General features: G+C 42.3%; 1 protein-coding gene across 1 annotated transcript in view; it reads right to left on the minus strand.

Annotated features, from left to right (window-relative positions):
* OBSCN (obscurin, cytoskeletal calmodulin and titin-interacting RhoGEF) overlaps positions 1 to 19,939 on the minus strand; it is a 289,411-nt gene that overhangs the window by 36,731 nt on the left and 232,741 nt on the right. The window contains exons 88-95 of the mRNA XM_067470395.1: positions 7,874 to 7,994; positions 7,261 to 7,394; positions 6,799 to 6,905; positions 4,966 to 5,134; positions 3,598 to 3,679; positions 2,355 to 2,555; positions 955 to 1,015; positions 519 to 596 (exon numbers count right to left, since the gene is read on the minus strand). Of these exons, the coding sequence (XP_067326496.1) occupies positions 519 to 596; positions 955 to 1,015; positions 2,355 to 2,555; positions 3,598 to 3,679; positions 4,966 to 5,134; positions 6,799 to 6,905; positions 7,261 to 7,394; positions 7,874 to 7,994 (953 nt within the window). The remainder of the gene's footprint in view (positions 1 to 518; positions 597 to 954; positions 1,016 to 2,354; positions 2,556 to 3,597; positions 3,680 to 4,965; positions 5,135 to 6,798; positions 6,906 to 7,260; positions 7,395 to 7,873; positions 7,995 to 19,939) is intronic.

The following is a 19,939-nucleotide window of genomic DNA, read 5'->3' on the forward strand; positions in this document are numbered from 1 at the left end:
GGGATCAAACATGGAAAACAATTGAGCGCCGGCTCTGCTCACGCACCCGGTGACCGGGTGGAGCAGGAACAAGAGGGGCTAGGCGAGGCTCAAGGGTCCGGCTCCTTCGGGAAGAGGATCGCCCGGCAGCGAGGCAAGAAAGCCGAGGCTCCCCCCGGACTGCTAGGGCTGTTGTGAGCTGAGGGGGTGCTCCTCAAGTGGCAGTCGAGGGGCATTTACAGAGGTGCCTCTGCACCCCTGGCAAAAAAAAAAGTGTTCTGAGACCGCTTACTTTGCATAATGGACGAGTCGCCCCTGGGCACCATCTTGGTTCTAGAGCTTCAGCTCTCCTGGATGGGAGATGTCATACTTCCAAAAATGGCCATTTGTTTTTCAATGGATTTAAGTCTTTACTCAGATTAGAGAAGGTCCAATTCACTCAACAGGACTATTCCTTCAACAAAGCTTCTTTGAAGCACTTTCGTTACTCTCAGAAGCATTTTTCCTATTTTCTGGTCACAATCATTTTCAAGTGTTACCTTGATATCCAAGTGAAGAACTTGATTTTCATGAAGATAGCCAATCCCTTCCAAAAGTTGTTTGATATATATCTTCACCTGTTCGCAAATGAAAAGCATTATCAGCGGATCTCAAAAAAGATACCTCCAATTTTAGACTTCTTCAAGAAGACTGTTACGATTCATAGAATCATAGAATAGAATCATAGAATCAAAGAGTTGGAAGAGACCTCGTGGGCCATCCAGTCCAACCCCCTGCCAAGAAGCAGGAATATTGCATTCAGATCACCCCTGACAGATGGCCATCTAGACTCTGTTTAAAAGCTTCCAAAGAAGGAGCCTCCACCACACTCCGGGGCAGAGAATTCCACTGCTGAACGGCTCTCACAGTCAGATTCCTTGATTTAAAATCCCATTTTTAAATTTATTTTTTAAAAATACAAGGAAGCACCATTACCTCTGCTTCCGTCACCGCATTCTTCTTGAACAATCTTTCCAGAAGCTCTTCACTTGAGCAGCTAATACATTAAGGAATAGTAACGGTAAAGGCTTTTCCCTACATGAAGTCCAGTCGTGTCCAACTCTGGAGGTTGGTGCTCATCTCCATTTCTAAGCTGAAGAGCCAGCGTTGTCCATAGACACCTCCAAAGTTATGTGGCCATAGACATGACTGCATGGAGCGCCGTTCCTTCCTGCCAGAACGGTACCTATTGATCTACTCAGATTTGCATGTTTTCAAACTGCTAAGTTGGTAGAAGCTGGAGCTAACAGCAGGAGCTCACACCACTCCCCGGATTCGAACCTGCAACCTTTCAGTCAGCAAGTTCAGCAGCTCAGCGGTTTAACCTACTGCGCTAAATGCAATGTATACACATGTTGATGACACCTAATTTTGTGCATGAAACAAAGTTTGTGTACCACCACAAAGCAAAGACATGACAATTTCAGCTACTGGTATGGATAATTTTGGAGTATTTCGAATCTTTGAATTCAGAAGAAGGAATTATATGCAATCCTGGGGGTTGCAGTTTAATGAGGCACCAGCACCCGTGCTAGAGATAGCTAAAGAACTTAGAAAACAAAAACTCCCATGATTCCATAGCACTAAGCAACAGCAGTTAAAGTGGTACATAATATAATACTAATAATATAATATAATGTAATACAATATATTGTATATAAATATAATATTTATAATATTATAATGTAATACAATATAATGCTAATAATAATATGAGATTATAATTACATATTTTATATTACATGTAATATTACTAATAATATTACAATATAATGGTTTAGTACAATATAGTAATAAATAATACTGATATTGTATTATGCGTCTATCTACGTCCCATCTCGGAGTTTAAGATCTTCCGGGGAGGCCCTGCTCTCAGCCCTGCCTTTATCACAAGTGAGACTGGCAAGGATGAGGGACAGGGCCTTCTCGGTGGTGGCCCCTCGCCTGTGGAATGCGCTCCCCATGGAAATTAGGTCATCAACATCCCTCCTCTCTTTCAGAAGGAAGCTAAAGACCTGGATATGGGACCAGGTCTTTGGGTAAGCTGGCAGATGGATAAAGGACAATGATGACCAGAGTAGGAAAGGACAATGACAATGCTGGATGGATTATGGATTTATGAATTGACGAACGTTGACCACGAGATGATTTTATTGCTGCTGTTGATTTAATTTGACTGTTTTAATTAGTTATAACTGTCGTCGTTATATTGTAAACTGTATATTGTATTTTGTGAATTGTTGGGCATCGAATTGTGCCTTTTGTAAACCATAACTTGAGTAGCATGCGTGCCATTTCAGGATTTTGGTGTTTGCTGCTGTCTATTAAAAGGATACAGCTCCAAAATAAGGATTAAAGTCTTCCGTGTTTCAAACTGATCCAGAAGCTGAATGATCCTCTCATGGGAGAGAGAGGCCAGAATGTCCCTCTCCCGATAAGCCTGCTCCCTTCTTTTGCCTCGTAGGGGTATAAACTTGGCGGCACAGGACACTCGGTTTTCTTTGTGGACCACCCTCTTGATAAAGCCAAAGGAACCCCTGCGAAGAAAGATAACACCCTCAGGGGACACATTTCCAATACTGGAAGCAACAAGTTTCCTATTAAGTTCCTTCCCAGACTTCAAATATACATTCACAAAAACAGTTGTGACTTCTAAGGACTTTATCACATGAAGCTGATAAAGCGTAATTACAGCAGGACAGTCTCTTTTCATTGGTAGAAAAATCATAGAATCATAGAATCCTAGAGTTGGAAGAGATCTCGAGGGCTTTTCTGTCCAACCTCATTCTTCCAAGAAGCAGGAAAATTGCATTCAAAGCACTCTCAACAGATGGCCACCCTGCCTCTGTTTAAAAGCCTCCAAAGAAGGAGCATCCACCACACTCTGGGGCAGAGAGTTCCACTACTGAACAGCTCTCACAGTCAAGAAGTTCTTTCTCATGTTCAGGTGGAATCTCCATTTTCCCATTGTGTCCTAGTCTTTAGGGCAGCAGAAGACAAGCCTGCTCCTTCCTCACTATGACTTCCTCTCACATCTTAATACATGGCCCTCATCGTGTCTCCTCTCAGCCTTCTCTTCTGCAGGCTAAACATGCCCAGCTCTTTAAGCCGCTCCTCATAGGGCTTGTTCTCCAGACTCTTGATCCTTTGAGTCCCTCTCCTCTGGACACATTCCATCTTGTCAACATCTCCCTTCAATTGCCGTGCAAGTTGTCAATGTTGTTACAAATTCTTTCTTATCTTTATCTACTGCTGCCATCCTGATATTGCAAAGTGGAGGAACGTCTTACAAAAATGCTATAACTAGTTGCAGCAAAAGAGGAAAAACAGTGAAAAACACAGCACAATTGCATTGTTTGGGTAAACATGAGTAGGAAACAAGATTGTGAAGATAACTGATTGTAGAAATTTGCATCCGCAAAATGCAAGCTTAGTGCAATTGTGCCAAGGTGTGAAAGAAAGCATTCAAAATAATAGTATATTTCCACTTGCTTAAACAATGCAATGCCATGAGACGACAGATTGGTGTGATAAAGTCCTAATTTTTAATTGGAATTCCAAGTGAAATTTTGCTCTCACCTTCCTATTTCCTGCTTGACCTCATAGAAGGCATGAAGCTTTCTTCGTGTACTTTCTTTCTTGGCTTCTTGGCTTTTCTTATCTATAGTAAAAATTCAGACAACAATGACAAATAAATGTTGGAATTTGCAAGATGATTATATTCTTGTGCTAAAAAGGAGCATGCACATCCTGCTTCCTGCATATATTCTACACGTCTTTTATTGAATTTATTTATTTGTGGGACTAATTCTGGCTATTCTGAGTTTTCAGAGGACAGGGAATTGCTTTTTTTCTGAATCATGCCAGAGATAGCAGGATCATAGCCTTTGAGCTTGTGGTCACACCTTCTGGGACAGAGACAGACTGGAGATGCCCTCAATTATCCCATCCTTTGGGCCTGAAAGGGATCTGGCCACAGTGGTCCACGCACTTGTTACATCCCGAATAGATTACTGCAACACACTCTATGTGGGGCTGCCTTTGAAGACTGTTTGGAAACATCAATTAGTCCAACGGGCAGCGGCCAGGCTACTCACCGGAGCATCATACAGGGAACATACCACCCCTCTGCTATGTCAGCTCCACTGGCTGCCGATCCAGTTCCAAGCACAATTCAAAGTGCTGGTTTTGACCTACAAAACCCTATACGGCTCCGGCCCAGCGTACCTGTCCGAACGCATCTCCCTCTACATCCCGCCTCAGAGTTTAAGATCCTCTGGGGAGGCCCTGCTCTCGACCCCACCTTTATCACAAGCGAGGTTGGTGGGGACGAGGAGCAGGGCCTTCTCGGTGGTGGCCCCTTGCCTGTGGAATTCACTCCCTGGGGAAATTAGGTCATCGACATCCCTCCTCTCTTTCAGAAGGAAACTAAAAACACGGATATGGGACAAGGCCTTTGGGTAACCTGGCAGACAGACAAAGGACAATGACAACTAGAGTTGGATAGGATTATGACAATGCAGAATGAACTTACGGATTTTGAACTTGGCGAACGTTGATCGCTGGATTGGTTTTTATTAGTTGTTATTGTATAATTGGACTGTTTTAACTATTTATTTATTTGGTTTACTTTTACCCCGCCCTTCTCACCCCGAAGGGGACTCAGGGCGGCTTACATATCCTATTTATAACTGTTGCTGCTATGTATTTTATCTTACTATGTGTATTGCTGGCATCGAATTGTGCCTTTTGTAAGCCGCCCTGAGCGCCCCTTCGGTGGTTGAGAAGAGCGGGGTAGAAATGTTCAAAATAAATAAATAATCCAGGGTGGGAAGACGTAAGCTTTCAAGAGCAGACAGACAACCAATAAGTAAGGAGGAGATGTAAGAAACATATACAAGCTAGGCATAAGGAATATGATGGTTGGAGGGCCATACATCCAGTTACCTTCTTGGACCATCAGTTCTGCTTTGCATAAGACCTCCCCTGCTGAATTTTTGGCCACGAGAGTATAGACACCCCCGTCTTCTGGCCTGGTGTTGTAAAGAATCAAGGAGTATCTCGTGCCTTCGTTGAACTGACGAATCCTTGCACTGTCTATCAACATCGAAATGCCCTGCAAGGATGAGAGTATATTTTAATCTATATAAATAAACATGTAATGTTCGTTTGTGGGATTAACAGAACTCAAAAAACGCTGGACAAATTGACACCAAGTTTGGACACAACACACCGATCAGGCCAACTAGTGACCATCACTCATAAAAACACTGAAAAACACAGCAGAAGAGACTAAAAAACCAAAAAACCAAAAAATACATTACAATGCATGCACAAAACCACATATATACACATATACACAAATATATAGACACACAAAACATATATACACAGATTGGATCACAGCAATGTGTGGCAGGGGACAGCTAGTGATATAATATCACAGAAATGGAGAAATCAACTCAGACGTACATTATGTTGGTGCGTAAAACCTTTACACATTGGGCCATCATGTTTGATGGTCTCATACACAACTCTCCACGTTTGGGAGAAAATACAACTTTGTGAGTTACTCTTTGAAAGTAATTTGTTTAGCTTGTCACAAACCCCATTAATCAGTTACTGTTATCTGCAAAAAACAACAACCCAGTTTTCAGTACATTTGGAGGTGAACCCTTTGGACTGATAGCAAATTATATACATTTGGAAGGAAACCTGACATGTACTGAAAAAGTAACTTTTTAAAAAGTGGCTAGGAAATTATACCCAGTACATCAAAACTAGTTTTAAAATCATCTATGTTTGTATTACTTTTGAAATGTCATGCTACGCCTGCAACATTTGCAAATAGTTAATGTGTTAATGTTAACTATATTTTGTTCTCAAATTAACAAGGTAATTCAGTCAAAAACATTTACATGCACACTTTAATATAAGCAAAATTTCAACTTGGGAAAATTAAATTATTTTTGGGAAAAATACTATCTTTGGGGTGTTTTGATCATGGTTCAGTGAAAATTAGAAGGAACAATAGAATGCCAATAATTTGTTTCTTAACACTCATCTTCCAATCATGCCACATTATCATGGGTATCTGCGCCCTACACCACTGGATAAATTACACTGTCTAGCCGGTATTGCACCACCTGACATCCACCGGGAAGTAGGCGCCAATAGTGAAAGGACCAAGGCAGAGACATCTCCAGCTCATCCCCTGTTTGGGTATCAGCCAGCATGTCAATGACTTAAATCAAAAAATAGTTTTCTAAGATCTACAGAGACACTCGCTGGAACACCTCAGCAAGCGAGAGTCCAAAAGTGGCAGGCTCAAACCCAGAACCTCAACCAATGGCTAATACCAAATGAGAGACTCCCCTCTGGGCACACAGAAAACTGGGCGACTTAGAGATGCAGAGCCAACCTTCAGAAATGGGGCTACAAAGTGGAATCCATGACATACGAGTGTGTAGAAGAGAAAACTACAGACCACCTGCTGCAATGCAACCTGAGCCCTGCCACATGCACAATGGAGGACCTCCTTGCAGCAACACCAGAGGCACTCCAAGTGGCCAGATACTGGTCAAAGGACATTTAATCAACTACCAAACTTGCAAATTTTGTATTTTATCTGTTTGTTTGTTTTGTTCTGTTAGAAATGTAACACAATTGACTGGTTGTCCTGACACGACAAATGAAATCTTCCAGTGTTTATTGACGGTTGATATGACTGAACTCATTTTTCTTTATATGTCCTCCCATTTCACAATATTTCCAACCTACCTTGAACCACAAAACAATCGGATCTCCTTCAATTATGGCATGAAACTTTGCCATCTCCCCACAACGAACTTGTACATCCTCAATCGTCACTTGCATATATGGTGGGCCTGATGAGATAAAAACATTAGTTAGACTGGAAAAATATTCCATAGGTATACAAATCCTCAATCATTTTCTCTTTGGATGCAAGAAGGAATAGTTAAGGTAGTTTTCTCCATCCTCTAGAAGAAAATGAATATGCCTCTAAGATATTCATCATCTTCCAAAGTCTTGCACGAGAATTATTCTGTGCAGAAAAATCTTTTTTCTGCGCAGAAATGATTTTTGTATGCAAAAAATGTTTTCTATGCAGGAAACTGTCTGCACAGAAAAATAGCACAAAACACATGTTTTTTTCTTCAGACTACCCCTGTGATATACTTTGGTTCATTTTGACTTTAGAGTGGAACATGTTTGTCTTACTTGCTGCAACTTTCTCTGCCATTTTGGGGATGCAGGTTCTCTCGATGGTCTCCATATAAAATTGTTTCTCTCTTTCCAGCATATCTGCTCCATCGCCACTGTGCCCTTCTGTTCCATCCATTGTTTGGGGAGTTCTTTGGTATTAAATGAAGAAGGAAAATCACAATGCAAACAGGATTTTTTTCAATATATTTTTATTCCAAAGACACAGCATGAAAATATTATTGTAATCCAACTAATATATCATGTTAGATAGTTCCTTCATTCTGCCATGATATTCCTTGTTGTACTTGGCTGTTCTTATAATGGCTTCACTTGAAAGGGCATGTGCTAACAATTAAAACTATCAAGAATGAAGTGACGGAAAACTGCTTAAAACAGTAGATATTTTTCCACCTGAAGAAAAAAGGGGTGCAGAAGCGATCCAGGCAATCAATCTCTCTCTCTCTATATATATATATATATAAAACATTTTGCCTGGATCCTGCCTTAGGAAACTCCAAAATATTCAATGTTACCTAATTCATCTATCTGATCATGAGAGATGTCCAAGCATGAAATGGGACAGAAAAGGATTCAAAGGCACTGTACCTGAATTGCACAGGGAAGTTACCTTGCAATGGGAATGGTCTCTTCATGAATCCCATCATCCTGGACAGCCGTGTCTTTTTGAGCAAAGACTTGACTTATTTCACCTTTGTCTGCCATTTCAGCAATAGGCTCCCGTTTTTGGGCTAGCAGCAAAAACAGAAGTGGTTAGTTTATGAACGCATGACTGGAATGGAGGGAGAACAAGAGAGAGACACTTGCCATGATGTGTCTACTTCAGCCCTTTTCTTTATGCCTTCTCCAACAGGAAACATAAGCTAGAAAGCTTTTACATAAATCAATTTGGAATGAGCTTTTCATGGGTTCCTCTCAAACTACAGATTTCACAAAAGGTAACCAGATTGCAATCGTGTCGTCTCTTTTAGGACTTTTATGGAGAGTACCAGTCAAAACTGCCCAGGACTGAATCCTAAGAATGAGGTCAGGTGCAGAATGTCACATTGCTGCAATACAAGAGCTGTGTATGGAAATGTTCCTCGGCCATCAATAAACCCAACACAAAGTTCTTTCATTTAAATGATACGAATGACAGGAATGCAGTAGTAGCAAACTTCTTGCATCAGCCAGGAGATGGCTTTGTCCAGTGCTATTCCAAAAGGGACTCCTTGAACGGACCCTAGTTCATACAGCATCAGCCACTTGTCTCTGGAGTGTAAGTAAGTATATTTATTTTATTTATTTAGAACGTCTATATCCCGTTCTTCTCTACCTCCACGGAGGGACTCAGAACAGCTAACAACAGCAAAAATTCAATGCTACACAATAAATAATATTTTAAAAAACAACATACATAATAAATAAGTTATAAAATACACATAAAAGACTGTTCGCCGAGTTAGAAAAAAATCATCCAACTCAATCCAAACATTGTGGTCCAATAACTCTTAGTCTTTACCAGTTCAAACCATCAATATAGAAATGCCTGATTCCAAAGCCAGGGTTTCAGCTGCTTCCTGAAAGTCAGGAGGGAGGGGGCAGACCTAATATCATTAGGGAGAGAGTTCTATAGCTGGGGGGCCACCACAGAGAAGGCCCTGTCTCTCGTCCCCACCAAGTGCAACTACAAAGGTGGTGGGACCGAGAGCAGGGCCTCTGTGGAATATTTTAAAGTCCTGGATGGTTTATAGGGGAAGATACGTTCAGACAGGTAAACTGGGCTGGAACCATGTAGGGTTTTATAGGTTAAAACGAGCACTTTGAATTGTGCTTGGAAATACAATTCAGAAGGTTCAGGTATGGTATCAGTTCCTGGTACTTTGGGGGAAAATAATCTCCCTCATCAGATAACTTGATAAGCCTGGTCTAAATAGCCTTTCAGACACTTTCCAGTATAAGGACCGATGATTCTGGAAGGCTTGGGTTCCATGGACACTTCTGTGGAAACCTCAAGAGTTTCAATGTATTGTCGAAGGCCTTCATTGGCGGAATCAATGGGTTGTTGTAGTTTTTCGGGCTATATGGCCATGGTCTAGGGGCATTCTCTCCTGATGTTTCACCTGCATCTATGGCAAGCATCCTCAGAGGTAGTGAGGTCTGTTGGAACTAAGAAAAAGGGTTTATATATCTGTGGAATGACCAGGGTGAGACAAAGGACTTTTGTTTCAAGGGTTTCTGTGTGTGCAGAAGAATTTTGCACTGCTGCCAGCAATCTCTGAGAGAAGTAATATGTATTTTAGTGTTAGGAAAAGTAATCCAGAGAAGACCCTGATATGTCAAGATACATCGCTGAATACTAAAGTAAGGATCATCCATGCCATTGTGAAAGGTGGACAATAAAGAAAGCAGATTGGAGGAAAACTAACTCATTTGACATGTGATACAGGAAGTGAGTTCCGCAGATGCCATGGACCACATCAAAATTATGTTGGCCATTATATCACAAGATGTTTCACTGGAAAAGATGATAATGCTTGGGACAATGGAGAGCAGCAGGAAAAGAGAAAGGCCACATCCCAAATGGGGAAATTCAACCAAAGAAGCCCTGGTTGCCCTTAATCTGCAAGATTTGAAGAGGTCCATTAAGGTGACCTTGAAGTTTCTCATTCTTGGATTGCCATAAGTAAAAGTCATCTTCATGGCAGTTAACAACAGTTCCAGAGAAACATTGATCCAGTTGTGGTCTTACCAACAGACAGACTAGCAAGTCCTAATCTTTACAACCAGTCTTGTAAGGAACATGATTTCTAACCCTCCAATAAGGGTTATCCCTTATAATACAGTGGGGCTTCTATACCTGCAGGGGTTTGGTTCTGGGACCTACCATATATGGTTCTGAACCATATTACTGGTATTAAATGGTGTTGATATGAAGGCACACACTTCAGCTTGCCCATGTTCACATTCACACATGGTCACTAGAAAATATGGATTGAGATCATGGTAAATGCCTCACTGCAATGGACGCTTGGCAACCCTACATGGAGAAGGCACCATTTTGTGTTCTTTGCTTCAAGGAGCAAAACATCCCAAACCAGTTCCAAACTATGAGAATTTGTTTTGAAGTGCGGCAAATTCTGACACCTTCTAACTGGACCTCACTTTTCTTCTTGATTTTAGTCTCCTGCTTCCTTCTCTTTCTTCCTTTGCATTCTTACCTCTGTCCACAACGGATGGTGCCCCATTTCCACCTAACCATGCCAAGGGTTCTTTTGAGACTAGTACATCCATGCCCACTTGGAAGCTTTGTTCCAACCCATAATGATCTTGATTCAGATGTAACTTTTCAAAAGCTACTAGTTGTGCCAAGGTGGCGTTGGAGGAAGAACATTAAGGTGACCTTGATGCAGTCATAAATTATCCCTTTCATATCATACACCATATTATATGGTTTGAAACTACATTATATGGTTAGTGTAGAGTCATATAATACAGTTCGTTGCAGTTAAACTGCATTAAATGAGTCTAGACTAACCATATAGTGCAGTTCTGGGGCCGGGTATAGCACAGCAGACTAAACCGCTGTGCTGCAGAGATATCCTGCTGATCAGAAGGTCGTCAATTCGAGCCTCGGTTGGAGTGAGCACCTGCTGTTAGCCCCAGCTCACCTGCCTACCTAACAGGTCGGAAGCAGAAATGCGAGTAGATAAAATATGTACCATTTTTAGCGGAGAGGTAATAAAGGTGCCTTTAAAGACATCAATTGGAGGATAGCTCCTAGGCATGCAAGATGGAGCAACAGCATCCCTTGTGTCCGGAGTCGAGCACAGCCTCCAAGATGCCAGAAATAAGATGGGGAAAACTGCCTTTACCTCTATTTGTGTTGTCTGTCCTTGTTAATTGTATAACTGGCATTGAATGCTTGCCGTATGTGTGTTCTGTCAGCCACTCTAAGTTCCCTTTGGGGTGAGAAGCGCAGGGTATAAATACCATAAATAAATAAATTATAAATTATATAGAGGAGATTCCATCTGAACATGAGGAAGAACTTCCTGACTGTGAGAGCCGTTCAGCAGTGGAACTCTCTGCCCCGGAGTGTGGTGGAGGCTCCTTCTTTGGAAGCTTTTAAACAGAGGCTGGATGGCCATCTGTCAGGGGTGCTTTGAATGCAATATTCCTGCTTCTTGGCAGAATGGGGTTGGACTGGATGGCCCATGAGGTCTCTTCCAACTCTTTGATTCTATGATTCTATGATTCTATTTAAATTATCCTCAGAACTCTAGCAACCTCTTTGATATATTTTCTCCATGAGGAGAAGCCTTCAAACCAGGCATGGGCAAACTTCGGCCCTCCAGGTGTTTTGGACTTCACCTCCCTGTTGTATGTCAGCCTGTGATTATGCCTGATGTTTATGTTGATGTTCATGATTGGAATGGGGATGATGCTCCTGATGATGGGCCTGGTTCTGTTCGCATTGGGGATGAGGGTTTGCTTGGGCCTGAGTTAAGTTGAGACGAGAGGCCTAAGCTGTCTTAGGAAGATTCACAAGGCCACATTCTTGAGAGAGGCCCTTCACAGCTTTTCTCAGAACAACTGTCTGAAAATGATTTGTCAGGTGCAGAAGTTAATGAGGGAGAAGATAATGAAAGCTTGGACAGAAAGCAAACTTATAGTAAACAGAGACAAAGTCTTCAGAGACTGAGATCATCAGTTTGTCTACAGCAAAAGAGAGATAACAAACCTTTATCTGGTGGGAAAGTCAAGAGAAATGCTTTCCTTTCAGTTTTGGGATCTGAAAAAAGCTTTATAATGGTTCATGGGAGAGAGCTGCCTCAGTCAGGTCAACGTTGTTATTTTATCCTGGTCTTGCTTTCAAGTGCTCTGAGTTTCATGTACCATGTTTTTGCCAAGATTTGTCTATGAGATTTTTCTTGTTTCATGGATTCAAGTGCCTAGTTTCATGGATTTTTATGTAATCATAAATCTTGTTTTACTTTGAAGCTTATGGACGCAGGAGCGGCTCAACCATTATGCAAAGTAAGCATTTGTAGTATAGTTGATTTTGCCCAGGGGCGCTCTTGAGGGAAAATAGACCTTGACATATGCGGGTTGTAGTTACTGGGATGTATAGTTCACCTACAATCAAAGAGCATTCTGAACTCCACCAATGATGGAATTGAACCAAATATGGCACACAGAACTCCCAAGACGAACAGAAAGTATATATCAGTGATTGGTTGGGGGGGGGGGGGGCGCCAAAATACTGTTTGCTTATCGTTGAAAATTACCTAGGGCCGCCTCTGTATGGACGATTATATATATTAGACCTTCACTGTTTTTGTTATTTTTTTACTGATTTGTCTACATATATTCTTCCATGAACTCCTTGCTGATTTTACCAAGCTCGTATTGTATTTAAGGTCAGAGGTGTTATTCCTCTGGTGTATGACACTCCCACAATTCCTAGCAGTTGGTAAGCTGTTAGGAATTGTGGAAGTTGAAGTCCAAAACACCCGGAGGGCCGAAGTTTGCCCATGCGTGCTTCAAATTCATTTGAGACTCCATCAAATCATAGAATCCTAGAGTTGAAAGAGACCTCGTGGGCCATCCAGTCCAACCCCATTCTGCCAAGAAGCAGGAAAATTGCACTCAAAGCACCGCCAACAGATGGCCATGCAGTCCCTGTTTAAAAGCCTCCAAAGAAGAAGCCTCCACTACACTCCAGGGCAGAGAGTTCCACTGCTGAACAGCTCTCACAGTCAGGAAGCTCTTCCTAATGCTCAGATGGCATCTCCTTTCTTGTAGTTTGAAGTCATTTTCCATTCCGGAACATGACAAATGTGCCATAAGAGACCATCGCAACCTTTCTATCTCCCACACCTTTTGCCATTCTTTACTTCCTTTTGAACTATGGCATCTTGGAAAGAAATGCACCAAAACTTAGAAATCATTTGAAAACAAGACACAAAAGAGATGGAGTAGTACAGCAGCTGATATTAGACATTTATTGATACGAAATTGAGCAGCTAATAAATAGCACGTCCTGTCTTAAACTGCGTCTCTCAAACAATCTGCCTTCCATTTTCCTCTTCTGTTGAGAATACGTTTTAGGAATAGGTTCACTTTTTAAAAAATAAGAAATAAATCCCCACACGGCTCTTTCGGTTTCTACAATCAGGTACAAAGCAAAAATACACTTTGAATCTCTAGGAAAACACCTTGAAAATAAACAGAGAAATTCTTTTCTCTCTCTAAGTATTGTGAAGGAAGGAACGCATCCTTCCATCAAGTTACTTTTCTGCTTCGAAAAAGATAATGTAAACCAGTGTTGGGTGATCGAAGGAAAGTTGTCATTCTTTATAACAAACCATTATTTGGTTTTATATATATATATATATATATATATATATATATATATATATATATGGCAAAGTAAAAACAAAGGTGGGTTGTTGTAGGTTTTCCGGGCTATATGGCCATGTTCTAGAGGCATTTTCTCCTGACGTTTCGCCTGCATCTATGGCAAGCATCCTCAGAGATAGTGAGGTCTGTTGGAAGTAGGAAAATGGGTTTATATATCTGTGGAAAGACCAGGGTGCTGGAGCTAGGTGTGAATGTTTCAACTGATCACCTTGGTTAGCATTTAATGACTTGGAAGTGCCTGCGGGAATCTTTCTTTGAGAGGTGATTTGATGTGCCTGATTGTTTACTCTCTGTGGTTTTGCTGTTGTAATTTTAGAGTTTTTGAATACTGGTAGCCAGATTTTGTTCATTTTCATGGTTTCTTCCTTTCTGCTGAAATTGTCCACATGCTAAAAAAACTCTAAAAAAATCACAACAGCAAAACCACAGAGAGTAAACAATCAGGCACATCAAATCACCTCTCAAAGAAAGATTCCCCCAGGCACTTCCAAGCCATTAAATGCTAATCAAGGTGGTCAGTTGAAACATTCACACCTAGCTCCAGTAGACAAGAGTCCTTTGTCCCACCCTAGTCTTTCCACAGATATATAAACCCTTTTTCTTACTTCCAACAGACCTCACTACCTCTGAGCATGCTTGCCATAGATGCAAGCGAAACGTCAGGAGAGAATGCCTCTAGAACATGGCCATATAGCCCAGAAAACCTACAACAACCCAGTGATTCCGGCCATGAAAGCCTTCGACAATACATTAAAAACAAAAGATTAGCATGTATGCACATGTACAGACATAACACTTGCTTGTAAGTTCTGCTTATAGGATTACAACAGCCCGCTATGGAAGATTTCCAAATCTGGTGCCGTCTTCCAAAAATATTAGGTGAAATAATCTATTGCAGAGAGGTATTTCCATCTTTTGAAATGTCTGTATTTTTCCAATGTAAAATTCATAGTGCAAGACACTATGGATCAGGCATGGTCAAACTTCAGCTTTCCAGGAATTGTGGGAGTTGAAGTCCAAAACATGAGTAAAACATGTACACAATTGCAATGTAATGTTATTACACTGCGGGATTGAAGTACCATCATTGGTATAAACAAACCACTGGTGGTGCAATGGGTTAAACCCTTGTGCCAGCAGGACTGAAGACCAACAAGTCGGAAATTCGAATCCCGGGAGAGCGCGGATGAGCTCCCTCTGTCAGCTCCAGCTCCTCATATGGGGGACATGAGAGAAGCCTCCCACGAGGATGGTAAAACATCAAAACATCTGGGCGTAAACAAACCCTGGTGGTGCAATGGGTTAAACCCTTGTGCCGCCAGGACTGAAGGCCGACAGGTTGGAAATTTGAATCCAGGGAGAGCGCGGATGAGCTCCCTCTGCCAGCTCCAGCTCCTCATTCAGGGGACATGAGAGAAGCCTCCCACAAGGATGGTAAAACATCAAAACATCTGGGCGTAAACAAGCCCTGGTGGTGCAATGGGTTAAAACCCTTGTGCCAGCAGGACGAAAGACCAACAGATCGGAAATTCGAATCCGGGGAAAGTGAGGATGAGCTCCCTCTGTCAGCTCCAGCTCCTCATATAGGGGGACATGAGAGAAGCCTCCCACAAGGATGGTAAAACATCAAAACATCTGGGCGTCCCCTGGGCAATGTATTTGCAGACGGCCAATTCTTGCACACCAGAAGCAACTTGCAGTTTCTCAAGTCGCTCCTGACATGAAAAAAAAAAAAGCTGGGATAAAGCTGTGTTCAGAGGAAGCCTTGATAATAATATTTGAGGTGAGTTGTTGTAGGTTTTTCTGGGCTATATGGCCATGTTCTAGAGGAATTTTCTCCTGATGATTCGCCTGCATCTATGGCAAGCTTGCCATAGATCCAGGCGAAACATCAGGAGAAAATGCCTCTACAACATGGCCATATAGCCCGGAAAAACCTACAACAACCCAGTGATTCTGGCCATGAAAGCCTTTGCCAATATTTGAGGTGGTTTGTGAACTTGAGTATGCTACGTGTCATATTGCTTCCTCTGTAAAACAGAGCCAAACAAATAAACAAAAAAGAATTTTGCTGAAAATACTTGAAAAATGACCTGTCCATCCAGATAGATAGATAGATAGATAGATAGATGGACAGGTCATTTTCAGGCAGTGGTGCAGTGGGTTAAACCACTGAGCTGCTGAACTTGCTAACCGAAAGGTTGGCTGTTCAAATCCGGGGAGCGGGGTGAGCTCCCGCTGTTAGCCCCAGCTTCTGCCAGCCTAGCAGTTCAAAACCATGCACATGTGCGTAGATCAATAGGTACCGCTTCTGGAGGAAGGTAACGGCGCTCATGCAGTCATGCTGGCCACATGACCTTGGAGGTGTCTATGGACAACGCCGGCTCTTTGGCTTAGAAATGGAGATAAGCACCAACCCCCAGAGTCGGACACGAGTAGACTTAATGTCAAGGGGAAACTTTTACTTTTTATATTACGTGTGTGTGTGTATGCCTTCTTGTTGATTTTCAATATTTGTTTTTTCCAGTGACACTGATAGTTAAGACACTGATACAGAGGCAAGTCAACTCAGTATTCCATACAGCTCTTTATTTACTCATGAGCAAATCAGCTACCAATATTAGACGTGTTTTAGTTTAGTATGTGTTCATACATTGTCATTCCTTTGACAAATGAGTTGTGATGTCACAATGGCAATTGTCTTAAAATCAAAGAAATATATAGAGGAGGATTGGATTTCAGATAGTGCTCTGCCAACAACTCAAAACAGTTGAAGAATGAAATTATATCAACACTGTTGGCAATGAAAACATTATAGATCAGGTTGAAAAGAACAATTATCTATTATGTTGTCTTGTGTTATATCCCATAGGATAAAACTGGTTTTAAAAAGAAATGCCAGTGTATTTATTTTTTAGGTCATATTGTTGATCGATCCAGTTTTGTTTGACACCAGAATAAAAGCTCAAAGTCTTTGCAATTTGGTTTTAATTGTATTGCAAAGCAATGAACAACTTGACATGGCTTGTACCATCAAAATGGTGCCTGTGTTTTAAACTTTGATTAAAGTAAATCATTATTTAAATGTTCAGAAGCAATCTAAGGTCATTATGTTGTTTATTCAAAATGCTGCAAAAGAGGCAAGCCATCTTTCCTACAGCTTAATTGTAGAGTTTGGCAGCCCATAATAATAATAACCATGTGAATTATTTCTGGAGGGCTGGTTACTAATTCTCCCATAGGCTCACACTTTGTCATGGAATGGTGTGCCCTCTTAAAAATCACAAATCAAAGGTTACATTACATCTAGCGCAGTGTTCCCTTTAAGACTGGAGAGACTCCATGTTTAATATACAGTATTTTCCATATCATATTTTTCTGTTAGGTTCCAATGATCGTTTCCTTCTTAAGGCTCTTGGTGTTGCATATCGTTGTTGGTAAAGTTCATATTAACTAACTAGTGAGGAAAGCGACCTTGTTTTGGCTCAACTTTGGGAGGAGTCTTCCTTCTTGATGCAGAGCGTGACGGTTCCTCCAACCGTTCCATAGCTGTGGGTTCTGGTGGAAACTTCAGTTTTGAAACTGGATTGTCCATTGTCTGCAGTCAGCTGTACCTCGGTGCAGAAAGACGAGCTCAATTTGAACGGTGTTGATGTCGTATGTGAAGCTGGTGTGGCCATCGCGGCTGCAGAGGAATCACTGACATGGAAGGAGATGTTGGATGGACCCATGGACTGTCCTCCTGTCATGGTGGAAGCTGACACAAAGACCTCTCCAGGGTGATGTCCTTCAAACTCTCTAAAAAAGGTTTGCCGTGGGCTAGAAACCACAGGTCTGCCCACGTTGAGCAAAACCGGCTTCCCAATGGTGGGTTTGTTAATTTCCGTCTGGAGCACCGCAATTTCGCAAGGCCGGTCTTCTGTGGAGTTTGGGCCCCCACTTCTGTACATCTCCCCTTCTTCAGGGACATAGTCCTCCAGGTCCTCAAAAGTTAACACTTTTCCATTACGGGTCAGGATTTTGAGATCTCGGTGTTGGAGGTCGTCCAAACCCACCTGCTCTGGCTCATCGATTATAACATCTTCCGCAAGAACAAACTCATCTTGCATGGGACCTGAGGGTTCATCTTTGGCTACACATACTGGATCACATTCAGCAGCATCATCTGTCTCCTTTAGAAATTCATGTGGTTGTAGACAGTCATCCTTGTCCACCACAGTGGCCTCAAATGGCTCAGCTACAAAGGCAACCACAGGGGATTTTGGAGGTGAACTGGTCTTGCTGATGGATTCTTGAAGGCTGCTCTTGTCTTCCTCCATTTTGTGAACTTTCTCAGTTATAGTAGTGATTTGTGGTCCCTTGTAGTCCACTCCAGCTTTCTCAGCACCTTGGGATAGGAAAGTCTCTGCCTGCTCAACAAATTTATTGTTGGAGTTATTTGCATTTGGATCATCTTCAGATGAACGTCTAGGCTTGGTGCCACGCCGAGGATAACTCGACCCAAATTCATCCTTGTCTGATCTCGCAGGAGACGCTCCTCTCTTCCTTGTTGTTTGGGTGGGCTTCATCACATTGAACTCAATGATTTCTTCTACTTCCACCCACTTGGGTTTCTGCTCCTCCACAGTGGTTTCTACGATCATACTCCTGACGCCTGCCCCTTGCCTTTCGTCCGGCTCGGTCACAAAAAGAGTAGGGATGCCTGCCTTCTGCATTGCTTCTGGGTCGTGCCGGTGGGTGGGTTGCCTAATCTTGGTCACAAACATTGGCTCTGGTGTCGAGAACTCAGATCTCGGGGAGTGAGAAGATGAATAGCTAGAAGGTGGGCGGGCAGGAGATATCCGTCGCTTTACCCTTGGGGTCTTCACCACTGTGGTTATGGTCTCCTCTCTGATGAGGAAAATGTTGGAAGACTGTGTTTGTGTGTGGAGTGAAACTAACCCCGCAACCCCGCACACTTTGGGGTGCATTCCTCGTCACATGCTAACGCCAAACAGGCAGGGTTAGACTTTGTGAGCATTTCAGCAACATGTGAGCGCTGGCATCAGAAAAGCATGCAACAACACTCACCCATACAATCATCTCAAACTCAGACTAGCTTCTTTAACAACACTTTCCAGTATTCCTTGGGCCCATTTGGCTCTCATTGACCAGAGCATCTCAGATTGGCTATTTTACATGAGAAGAAGAGAGACTCTCCCAAATGGAGACCAAGCAACACTTTGGGCAAAAATTGGCCAGACCTTCTCAGATGGTCTACAGCAGTGGTTCTCAACCTGTGGGTCCCCAGATGTTTTGGCCTTCAACTCCTAGAAATCTTGACAGCAGGTAAACTGGTTGGGATTTCTGGGAGTTGGAAGCCAAAACACCTGGAGACCCACAGGTTGAGAACCACTGGTCTACAGTGTTCCCTCACTTATTACGGGTGTTATATCCCAGGACCACCCGCGAAAAGTGAAAATCTGCAAAGTAGGGATGCTATATATGTATATCGAGTTACGAGAGTGAGGCAGAAGCGGGAAGAGATTTAAAGGCACCACACACCTCTTCTTTTGCTAGCTATCTCTGCTTTGTTTGGCAATCTCTCTTGATTGGCTGCCTCTCTCCCGAGGGGGATGATGAAACCCCCTTCCACACTCCATTGTTGTCAGGAGGCAGGATTAGAACACCACTCTGGGCAATGGCAACCAGTTGTAAACTGGGAGGCAAAAACCCGCGAAACAGCGAGTCCGCAAAATGCGAACTGTGAAGTAGCGAGGGAACGCCGTATTCTACTTGAGGATTCTGTATATAAAAATTACTCCTAAATGTGGAGGCCAAGATACATTATAGGAAAAATGGACCATCTCTATTTTACTTGATGATTCTGTATGGTAAGGGTGACCTCCAAACTTTGGAGGCCAAGCGGTATTTTTGTTCCTGAAATAATGTGCCACATTGTGTTTTTCTTTTGTTTTAAGAGGTGCCACTGACAATCTATGGGGAAACTACTACGACCTTTAGAATTACTAGTGCTCCAGCACAAGTAGTTGTTTTTGCCTTCAGGTTGGTTGTTCCATCTTATAATGACCTTAAGGCAAGCTTATCTTCGGTTTTCTTGGCAAGATTTGTTGAGAGGAGGATTCATCCTTGCCGTCATTTGTGGCTGAGAGTGTAAGAGTTGCCCAAGGTCACCCACTAGATTTCGATGGCTGAGCGAGGATTTGGATGCTCTTCATAAAAATCTTGTTAATGATCTTTTAAAAATTATGTTATATTGCAACGTGCGGCA

The sequence above is a fragment of the Anolis sagrei genome, chromosome 6 (assembly GCF_037176765.1).
Source record: "Anolis sagrei isolate rAnoSag1 chromosome 6, rAnoSag1.mat, whole genome shotgun sequence".
Classification (NCBI taxonomy): domain Eukaryota; kingdom Metazoa; phylum Chordata; class Lepidosauria; order Squamata; family Dactyloidae; genus Anolis; species Anolis sagrei.